Here is an 11,664-nt window from a genome sequence, read left to right as displayed (position 1 = left end):
GGGAAGGGGTGGACAACGATACCGGTTTCCGTATGTTTCGTTTCCACGCGCGCAATTCTACCCCTCTATATTTCTCGCTCTTTCTTTCTCTCTTTTTTTACTTTTTTTTTTTTTTCTTTTTTCTTTTGTCCCTTTTGCAAGAGGGGTGAGTTTGATAAAAGCTTCGAACGGAACACACGCATCGTAAAATATCGTCGAATAGGCAACAGAGTAACAGTAGCAAAGGCAGTCTCATCAATATTCGTTCTGTTTTACCGATATGTACAATTTATATCAAAATTTCTCTTCGTCGATAAACGTATAAAGAACGTGTGTAACCAGATTTCGAAAGTAGATTTCATTTATCGATCGAGTCAAATGAATAAAAAAAAGAACGATAGATTACGCTTCTCTCAGTACTTTCTCAATTTTACATATGTTTTTCTTCTTTCTGCAAAGGCATGTATACATACATACATATGTATGTATGTATGCGAACACACATGCGATCATATAGAGTAGCTTAAGTCTCCGTATAACTCGTCGAGGGTCTCTTCAAGCAGACGCGTCATGACCCTCGCGTATCATCCTCCTCGTGTCGCACCCATTGCGTAAGCTGGTACACCAAGAAAAACGATCTTTGCGTGTCGGCGGACATCTCTGGTAATAAACTTATATTCAGACTATATATATTGAAATATCTAATATAAAAAAAAAAACAAAGAAAAAAAAGGAAACAGATATATCTCTAAACAACGTTTCTTAAAAGGACGAAATATATATATATATATACATAGAAACTTTCGATAATAAATATAATTGACATATCATTCACAATATGTCTTGTTCGTCACGTTCGTCGAATTATCTGAATACTTCATTTTTATTAATTAATTCTTCGCTTTCTTTCGTTCCCTCTTTCTCTAATTTGTTTCTTCAATGTTCGCACGGTATCACACGAGAAATACCGAGCGCGTGCCACGTCCTATTGTCGGCTTCGGTTTCGCACGTGCGAGTCGTTACGTACGTACGTATGTACGTATGTATATATATATGTATGTATGTATGTGAATGTGGATATATCTCTATCCGCGTATAGCTTTCACGCAATTCTCCGAGAGGTTTATACTACTGTAAATTCACGATTCGTGTATATCTCGGTCACGTACTAATGTACAGAGTCGTCAGTTGGGTGATATTAGCGTGCGAAGATTCGCGTTTGGAGAGCGTCGAATTCGCAGACCGAGTCTGCTTCCTATTCGTCTCCGCTCGACGAACTCGCCATGCTGAAATTTCAGTCGTTGTGTCATTATCTCTACTACTCTCTATCCTATATGTGTATGATGTGTGTGTGTGTATATATATAGTATGTGGATGTGTTGGTGTACGTAATATACATATCTCTTTTCTTTAATGTCACATATATATAAACGCACTTTGGTGGTATACAGTGTACGGACATCACTCTCTTCGTATCTGCTTTTAGGCGGCAGGATGACGAAGCCCAAACAGGCTCGAGTCGAATCAACTTCTATGGATTCGACTTTATCGATCGAGTTTACTGTCGAAGAAACCACACACACATACACACACGCACTATATATATATATATATATATATATATATATATATGTAAGAAAGTCGAACCTGAAGCAAAAAAGTTGTTTTTATTTACTATTTATTTATTTATTTATTTATTTACTTCTTTTCTTTTCTTGTCTTATTTCTTTTTCAAGTTTTTTTTTCCAAGTTAATCATTCGAACTTTGTCAAGAGAAATATATTTCTCGAAGATCGATCGTATATAATCGAAGTGACTCGGTTTCTTCGGGGGAGAAAAAGAATTCGTTACGTTGCTCTCTTATCTCTTTTAATTAGCCCGATCTTGGGCTTCTAAGTCATTCTACGATGCGTAGCAGTCTCGCGTCTCGAGCGAACGGATGTGGCTTGGACTTTTTACTTGCGGCTTTCTTACATTTTTATTTCCGTCGTACTCCACGGCCGCGAAGGAGACTCTACGCGAGATCTTCCGAACTCGCGAAGAAATGAAATGCAAGCAAAAAGAAGAAAGAGACAGAGAAAGATAGATAGATAGATAGAGAGAGAGAGAAAGAGAGAGAGAGAGAGACTCATCTTTCTCTCCTTCGTCGGTTAAGCTCGTGCAGCCGGATATTCTCCTCTTCGTGAAAGACAGATTCTTTCTTTGTGAAAGAGAGGAGCAAGCCCCGATGATGAACCAACCGGTTGACGAAGAAGGGTGGCTCGTCCGTTCGACCGGATACCACGTTATTTGTCCCAGTGATTATGAAAGTGTCCAACTCACGTATTTTATTTGCATTTAAGATAATTCAATTATTCGTATAACCATAATCATGGAAGGAAAGAAAAAGAAAATAAGAAGGTAAAAGTAATAAAAATATAAAAAAAGAAAAAGAAAAATACACAAAGAAATAGAAGAAATAATAAAAAAAAGGAATATAGAAAAAAAAATAAGATGAACGATTGACTCAATGTTTAAATTACGACGAGTTCGTTCTCAACGATTTCGATTCCCGAGAAAATGAACGGTCTCGCTCGACGATCCGCGAACACAATCACAAAGTTATATTTCTTCGATGGCGTTGAGAAGTTTCCGCTACGGTGAGGTTGCGTTTTGCTTGGCCGACTTTCGTCGGCCCCCCTTGATCATTCCCCGTTTCGACAAAGGTCACGAAAAGGCCCTCGTGTTCTCTCGCTCAGCTACGTTATGTATATTATATTATACTTGTGTGTGAGTGTCCCGTAGGCTGTGCAAGGTCGTGGGCTTTTAAAACAGTATATCCATCCGACCGCTTTCGGTTCGACGCAGTGCAGTAAATATCACGCTTTAACGTTTAACGTAGCGTGTGTTGTATCGAAACTTTTAACACCTTAACAACCACCCACCCACCCATCGTCTCCCTTCTTCCTCTTTTCCTCTCTCTCTTTCTCGTCTTCTCTTTTTCTATATCTAGAGATTTCTTTCAAAGGTCTCTATTATTCTTCGATTCTCTCATTTTATCTTTTGTATCTTTTATATCTTTTATATCTCATTTTATCTCATTATATCTTTCTATTGTTGCTAATTTTTATCTCTATTACACGTTATATATGTCTGTTTTATATGTATATACATGATTATTTCTTTAAGTATTGAAAATCTTTTCCTCTTCATCCTTTAGAAAAGTCTTTCAGACGAATGTCGTGGGTGTAAAGTGTTGTACGGTGGCTGAATTTAATTGCTTTTCGTCTAAAAGCGCAAAAAGTATGATCGAACTATATATATATATATATATTTTCGCGTGTTATATCCGGTAATGCTAATGCCAAGCAGAATTTAGATTTAGAGAAATTATGTGTATACATTTAACACGTTCTTTGTGGCTCCAAAAACAAATATCTTGGGTAGGTGTGAATTGTATTTTTTTAATTCATTTGGTATGGTCGATGTATACCAAATACCACCACGTAGCAACGTAACAAATTTTGGCAATTGACGTCATCTGCGGTGAATTATTCTTCTTCTTCTTCTTATTATTATTATTGTTATTTTCTTTTTTTATCACTAATGCGTTTATATCGTTCTTTTTTTTATATTTTTTTAATTGCATTTCGTTTTTGAATAATCGATATTTTCTTTTCGTTTGTCAAAAAATAATGTAATCAATGATTGAAAAAAGCGGCCATTTCTTTCAACACGATCGTCACTCATATCCGCTTTCTGATGTTCGTTTGAAAGATTGAAAACTCTATTCCCCAAGGGATCAATCAGTGGGTTATGATATGTTAAAAACTCCGTTTAAAAAAAGATTTACAAATTATTGCGTAAACAATAGCGTTAGAAGACTAGCATTGAGTGCTTTGTTTCTTTAACGATCAACTTCACGTTCAGGTCACGGTAGATTCGAAATACATATGTTTCTATTTTGTCATTGTTTTATCATGAGATATATGCGAACTAACAAGCGTGTGGTTTCGCTGGACGCTGATTAGAAAATGCTCTTCGTACGTTTCGTATGTGCGGGTGTGTGTTTGTAAAAGAAAGAAAAAAAAAATCTTAGGCCGAACACGACGTGATGTTCTTACTTTCTTATTTGGGAGAGGGATTCATATCTTTTTTTCGGAGAAATGAAAAGAAGTTTATATTTTTTTTTCTCGTGGATAAAGCGGGGATAAGGGAAAGAAAGAATTTATATTTCCTTTCTTATCGCCATTTTTAATATGAAGAATGTTGGCTTTGCAGAGAAATAAATGTGGAAAATGATTCGTTCGAGAGGAAAGTAAAGATATACTGCCATCATCCTGGCACGTGGTAAACCGGGCCAAAGGCCTGGATCCTCGTCCTCCTCGTCCTCGTCAACGGAGAGGCTGCAAAGGATGCCAGGACCGGCGCAAGAGAGACCTCGCGCTCATCGGCTCACCGACATCGAGCCACAAACCGCGAAGGTGAGCCTCGCAAATTCGATAAGCGCTGTCTCTTCTCCTTCCTCTTCGTTTTCAGTGAGTACAATATCTAACCTCCTTCATCCTTCCCCTCGAGGTCATTTCGTTTCTTATAATCGTTGGAACGGGATAATTAGTTTTTAAAGTAATCCGATAAATCGTTTAAATTTGAAATTATATTTTCGATATCTTTCAATTGATCTCTTTTTTATCATCTACGTTATTATTAAATCATTTCAATTCATTTATCTATTTCGAAATGTTATTTGTTGTTTGATTCAAATATTTATTATATATCATTTAGGCTCTTATTTATTGAATCAGTATTTTTCAACATTTTTAATCATCGTTTTAAATCTATAGTTAGTACTTATAACAAAATATAAACGATCAGTATTACATCGATTTATAATATTTATTTTATTAATACATACATGGTCAGTATTTCTAATAAAACCAATAAACGCACTATAGAAGCAACCTTGACATTTAATTATTTATATTGATCACTTTATATTATCTATGATAGAAGTATTTTAATCAGTATTTTAAATAAATGGCTAGGACATATAAAATATCAGTAGATAATATACCTGATCAGTATTACACCGATTAAAAAACTATTGATATTTTCTTATTGATATTTGACTTGATATTAAACTTATTTATATTTTCTCATACATATTAATCAAAATATTCATATATACTGATCATTTATTTTACAAACTATTTTTCATTAATTATTAGACATATTAACCAAATAAATACATGCGTATAATTTATATACATCTATAAAAAAAATTCCTATATATATATTTTTTTTATCATTATATAGAAATCATATAATAAATATTCGAATTACATAAATATTAATGATATATGTCAAAAAAAATATATAGTAGGTAGTATATCTGATCAGTACTATACCGATTAAAAAACTGTTCATATTTTTATTAAAATATTTGTAAGTATAACAATTTGTCGGTATTTTATAAATAGATCAGTATTTATAACAAAACTTAGTTGCAACCCTGACATTTCGTTATTTATACTGATCAGTTATATTATCTATTGATATTTTCTTATACATATTTATCAAAATATTCAATATATATATATAAACTATTAATATGCATGCCTATATATAAAAAAGAAAAAATAACAATTCATTATATTTTTGTTCGATATCACTTAATTACTGACGTAATTTAGATTATCGAACGAGTGTGTTCCCAATTAAGAATATCGTTCGATGAATATGAAGAGTTCAGTCTATTTATCCATCGTTAAATCAATGCCAATCGTTGTCTCTCTCTCTCTCTCTCTCTCTCTCTCTCTCTCTCTCTCTCTCTCTCTCACTCTCTCTTCCTCTCTTACTCTCTTTCTTTTTTCTCTCTTTCTTTCGATAGAAGAAACGATTCTAGATCTTCGTTGGGGGTCATCAAGAAAATTACGTAGGTCTAAAACGATATTCGTTCTCTCAAATCGACCGGTTTGTATCGATCGAGAAGCATCATCTATATCTATCTCGCTTAACTTTAGATTCTATGTGGTGGTTTATAGAGAGAGTGACTGAATAAACGCTCTCTCTCTCTCTCTCTCTCTCTCTCTCTCTGTGTGTGTGTTTGCGAGGAGGGGGAGGAGACAGAGAGGGAGAGAGAGAGGGACAGAGGACCAATAGACAACCGCAGAGAGCTTTCTCGAGCGCGCATGTCTTCTAGAGTCACGGCTAGATCGATCTGTAACAGTTTCGATAGGCAGCAGTTCTCTGTCTTTGCGTCAACCTTGATCGTCGTTCAGTTTCGAGATATGCTCTCTATTTCTCACTATTTCTGTCTTTCTCTCTTTTTGTCATTCATTCATCTTTTTTTCATTTCCATTCGTTTCTCTTTCATTTTCTCTTTCTCTACAAACTCGTATCCGACTATCATCCTCATGTATATATCGAGTCTTATCTCAAACTTCGTATCACGTAAGTCATGTATCATGATCGTACAAGATCAGATCGGATCATCAATTCTCAACGTTGGGCAAAGTAAACACTGGTCGCGACTGGTTTCCTTCCATCTTATTTTCGAGTTAAAGACGACGAGTTAGTTCGATTAAAACTGCTGGAGTCTCCTCTCGTTTCAGTTCGCCTACAGACGAATTTGATCGTCTTCTCTTTCAGCTTGTTTATCGCGACCCTACTACCGCGTCTCTTACGTGCTTCCGTTTCGTTCTTTCTTTTTTTTTCTTTCTTTTTCTTCTCTCTCTCTCTCTCTCTCTCTCTCTCTCTCTCTCTATCTCTATCTCTATCTCTATCTCTATCTTTCTATCTCTTTTCTACCCGTTCACTGTTTCTCTCCTTTTTCATTTTTATCGTCGTTTATCGACAATCGTCGGTATCGGGAGTTACGACAGAGAGTAATAATTAATGTGGTAGACGATGTAATTGGAATTAATCCAAGCGAAAAGATAACCGCGTTCTCTTTAATTATCTTTCAAAGTAAATAAGGCTTGTTGAATTGAATAAAATGAAGTAATTGCGATTGCTATAACGTTTCAAACTTGTTCAATTCTTTTCTTTTTCTTTCTTCTTCTTCTTCTTCTTTTTTCTTTTTTTTCTTTTTTTTTAATGCAAATAATTTCCGGACCATGAACTATCATCCGACGACCTCCTACGCATTCAATAGGCTCTCTCTAACTTGTATCTCGTACCGTCGATAGCTATCCGAAGATGGATGAGAATCTATTTAAGGAGAGCCACGAATAGCCATATTTTTCTATATCCACGTAAGCTCGTAGTTCGTTGTACCTCGACGTGTATGTACAAGCGCGTTTATCGACCTATCTAGATAGGATCGTGGCTGTTCTTGCTAGAGAGGAAAAAAATAAAAATAGTAAGATTATTTTTTTTTCTTCCTTTCTTCTGTTTTCTTCTCTACTTGTAAACGTTCAAGTAGATTGAAAAACATCGTATAAAATTAATAACCTGTAATGATTAATAATTAAGAGATTTATTTTATTTTATTTATTATTATCTTGAGACGAACGAGTGGAAATAAAATTTTGATCGAAATGGGATAAGTAGGTTAATATAATTATGTATGTTATATTGCTGTCCTTTGTTTAATATCATAAGTAAATTACACTTATTTCTCACGCTTTTATCAACGATTCTAACAAGGGTACGTCAAAAATATAGAATAATGGTAGGAAGAAAGTTATAAATTGAATTATATCAATTAGTTTATGCTTATACAATTTAATCCAAGTATATAATACAAGTACACATATACTGTTTAAATTGCTTCTGAATTACATTATTACATACGGTAATAAAATAACAAAGTTTAACTACTTCCTTGGTAAAATAAATAAATATAAGTAAAACTGCAAAATTTTTGCTCGAAATAATATAAAGAATCATAATTTTCAAAAAAAGAAAGAAAGAAAAAAAGGAAAAAGAAAAATGGTTTCGAAATCGATTATTATATACATTTTCTAAATCCAACATAGAACGAGACATACATGTGTGCATATATGTGTTATCAAATTTCGTGTTCGAAATTTAATGTCTTATATTACATCGCACTCTAAATATTAAGACAGTGTTTTTCTATAAAACGAAGAATTTTGATTTATATACTTATTTGCCCACTCATTAAAGATACATATATAATATACATATATCTATATCAAAGAAAAAAAAGGAAAAACGAAGTAAGTAAATTAATTAACAACAACAACAACAACAACAATAATAATAGTAATAATAATAGTAATGATAATAATGATAATAATAATAATGGATGAAAGACGAATGAACGGAACGCAACAAGCGATTTTTGTGTCCTTCGAAATCCTTTATTCTTCCTTCTCCTTTCGTATTACCTCGCGAAGTCGTTTCAAAGGAGAACGCGGAAGTTGGACTCTATTTCGTTCTAGTCCCTTCTCTTTCTCTCTTTCTCGCTCTCAGTTCGTCCATCTCAGCAACGTGAGAGCAAATCGATAGGCTGGTGCCACTGGCGTCGCGTATATTCCTGCGTTCCAGCTTTTCCACTCCTCTTTCCCTCTTCTTCATCCTCTAAGAAGACTACTATACTATTACTACTACTACTACTACCATCACACCACTACACCATTGCCACCACCATCACCATTACCACACTACCATCACCACCACCGCCACACTACTATTACTCTCAAGGAAAAGCTCGCTATTTTTCTCTCTTCCTCTTTCTCTTCTCCAATCCTCTCAGTTCTTCAACTCGAGGGAGAAATGTCGCGACCGTAATGGTGGAAATAGAATTTTATACCCGTGTGTTTCAAGTTTATGGTATATGAGGGGGAAAAAGGATTATCTGTGCTCTGTATATACACACAAATACACACACACAAACATAATGTAACTGTATAGCATCGACATCCTGATTGGATGGATAATAATATTCGATTAGAAACGTTTATTGCTATTGGTCGATCGATCGATCGTTTGAATTCATATCGTTGAATTACATGTAAGAGAATACAAGTGTTTTGTTTTTTTATCATGGTATATACTTCTCCTCTTCTCTCTCTCTCTCTCTCTCTCTCTCTCTCTCTCTCTCTCTTTCTCTCACTCACTCATTCCTTTGCTGAGAGCTCGAACGGTGGATGCATTTCTGGGATGAAGTTTACCAAGACCGCGAATATTCAGAACGTGCAAACATGGACTTTGAACGGAGGGTAATGAAGCTCGCTTTGCGAAGATCCCAAGAAACTTTGTTCCATTTACCGTAATATTCTGCTACCGCTTGAAGTTTCTCCGTTTAAAAACGCTTCAAAATGGCGACTTCCTATGAAATAATATGATAATATGACAAAGACGTTGATTATACCAATGTATTCATTTGATGATATAATGTAAATCGACTCTTACGTTTACGATTGACGTTTCCGGGTAATATTTTTACAAAAATTTGATCCTTATCAGCACGTCTAAATACGATCGATATCCAGTGAAATCGTATTTATTATTTTCGTTTACAAAGCGAAAGAGAACGATAAGTAGCACCTCAAAGGGCCATTTAAAAGTGCTTACGGGGCATTAGTCGAGAGATACGACGAAAGAACAGGAGGACATAAAGCGTTTCTTCTTACCTTCTCCGTCTCTCTCTCTCTCTCTCTCTCTCTCTCTCTCTCTCGCTCTCTCGCTCTTTCTCTTTCTTTCTCTTTGCCCTTATCTTCCTCTCGTAAAGTGATCCAAGTTACAAGTTTTGGTCAAGAGTCTCTCTAAGATTATTCGACGTATCAAATATTTTCCTACTCGCAATTGTAAGCGTAACAAATCCCAAGGCCGAAGATTTTTTCTTTTTCTTTTTATTTTTCTTGTTCTTTTTCTTGTTCTTCTTTTTCTTGTAACATTGTCGAATCGGCGTTAATCGACTGTAATGTTCAGACGATCCGATTTCCTTAAAATAACCGATTAGGAAAAAAAAAGGAAATCGAATCGGTCAGTTCGAAAATTACGAAATCGTTCATACGTTTTTTTTTTTTGGTTTTTTGACCGTATCGATAATTTTGTCAAATCGGCATTAATCGATTGTAACGTTCACACGATTCGGTTCTTTTGATCGTACGCCGAATCTCCCTTCGCACGTTTGCTTTTTTGCGTTTTATTTCCGCGTTTATTCGGTAAGAAACTTTCTTGTAACAGCACGTACCGAATCAGTCTTTTTTCCAAATCAATTACCAATTACTAGTCTTCTACTGTAGCGCATGTTTTTTATACATATGTACGTGTCTATATGTTCATACATGTTACTGCAATCATGGATTTGACAATTGTGGATATTCGGTTTTGCGAACAAAAAGCTTGCGTGTGACGATTCGAAGAAAAAAAAAAAAAAGAAAGAAAGAAAAAAAATCCAGATCGATTGCCAGCTGCGGTATATATCGTCGTGACAGAATCCAGACGATTATAGATTAGATAACGATAGATGAAAGAGAAACCAAGATCATCCTGATCAGTCGAACGTTTGTTCAATTGTTCAAACACACATAAAGAAATTGCGAGAGGAGGAAGTTAGGCGTCGTACACAAAACCGTGAAAAAACTGAATCGTATGAATATTAGAAATATAAAACCATGGCTCGTTTCATATTCGAACATAGCTTCTAGTATCAAAATCCATTTATATACAACCGTCCATAGATCTGTCACGATCAATTTGAAGTCAGACGTTGTTATAGCTTCGTGTACAAATAAGACACATTCAGATACGTTTATAAAAATTCGTGATGTGTATTTGTGTCCCTGGTGAGACCGGGAAACAAGGAAAATATAAGATGGTTACCAAATTTATAATTTAAAGATATCCATGCTGGGCACGGACAATGTATAAACTGTTATATATAAAACTATAATAATCTATTTGATATACTGTGCATGGACAGGATACATTAATATATCAATAAATCGTTAATGCGTTAATATTTGTATATAACCTCTGTGCTTCTTGTTCAATCATATTCGAATATTTGATATTCGGAAATAGTAATCATATCCGTCAAGATCGGAGACTGTTCTGGTGTTATTGTATCTGAAGATTGTGAGTAACTTTTTAAAAATAAATAACGTCATGCACGAACGAGACATGTTCAGACACATGTTGTGACCATTTGTGTCCCTCCGTGGTCAGACCGGGAAACTAGAGAAATATCGATTGGCTAGCAAATGTAACTGGTGGACGTCCAGGCCTCGCTGATGATATACATATGTATAAACTGTTACATATAAAACTATGGTAACCAATTCGAATCCGTAGCTGTCGCCCGGGACATGGAACGGCCATGGCATAGTAGGCATGGTTGTATACACGGTACAACTGAATGATCTATAAAAACTTTGACTATAAGTTTTAAAGATCTAAACAAGTAGAAAATGTCTTATGAAAACAATACGCTCGGAAATTTTTATTTCTCGAGTTATGGAATTTTCGATATGAAATTTTCTTCCAGCGACTAGAAAAATTGTCACATTAAATCGCCTAGTTTTTCTTTTTTCTTTCTTTCTTTTTTTTCTTTTTAATCTAAAAAGTTATAATAATATAATAATTTTCTAAAAAAAAAAAAATAATAAAAATAGAAATAAAAAGAAATGCAATCGAAATTTTCGTGCTATTTAACGATTTAATGATTTTTTAAAATAAGGTTAATTAATCATTTCTTTTTTATTTTTCCGGCCTATTTTTCACGATCGT

The 11,664-nt window shown here is 34.6% G+C and overlaps 1 protein-coding gene and 1 long non-coding RNA gene across 9 annotated transcripts in view; one reads left to right on the top strand and one right to left on the bottom strand.

Annotated features, from left to right (window-relative positions):
- Window positions 1–11,664, top strand: part of LOC127062532 (GTPase-activating protein CdGAPr) — a 40,740-nt gene that overhangs the window by 10,613 nt on the left and 18,463 nt on the right. For 5 of the 8 annotated variants that reach the window (XM_050990957.1, XM_050990956.1, XM_050990955.1 and 2 more), the window contains exon 2: window positions 4,240–4,496. In XM_050990957.1, the coding sequence (XP_050846914.1) occupies window positions 4,374–4,496 (123 nt within the window). In that variant the 5' untranslated portion in view covers window positions 4,240–4,373. Of the gene's footprint in view, window positions 643–1,717; window positions 2,380–4,239; window positions 4,497–11,664 lie in introns of those variants that run through there. The other 3 variants (XM_050990952.1, XM_050990960.1, XM_050990958.1) reach the window with 3 other exon arrangements.
- On the bottom strand, window positions 6,999–9,253 carry LOC127062537 (uncharacterized). Its single transcript, XR_007781150.1, has 2 exons — window positions 8,316–9,253; window positions 6,999–7,297 (listed from the first exon to the last, which is right to left on the bottom strand). It is a non-coding gene; the product is annotated as an uncharacterized LOC127062537 (long non-coding RNA).

The sequence above is a fragment of the Vespula vulgaris genome, chromosome 3, assembly GCF_905475345.1.
Source record: "Vespula vulgaris chromosome 3, iyVesVulg1.1, whole genome shotgun sequence".
Taxonomy (NCBI): Eukaryota; Metazoa; Arthropoda; class Insecta; order Hymenoptera; family Vespidae; genus Vespula; species Vespula vulgaris.
This window is presented reverse-complemented; position numbering and strand designations above follow the sequence as displayed.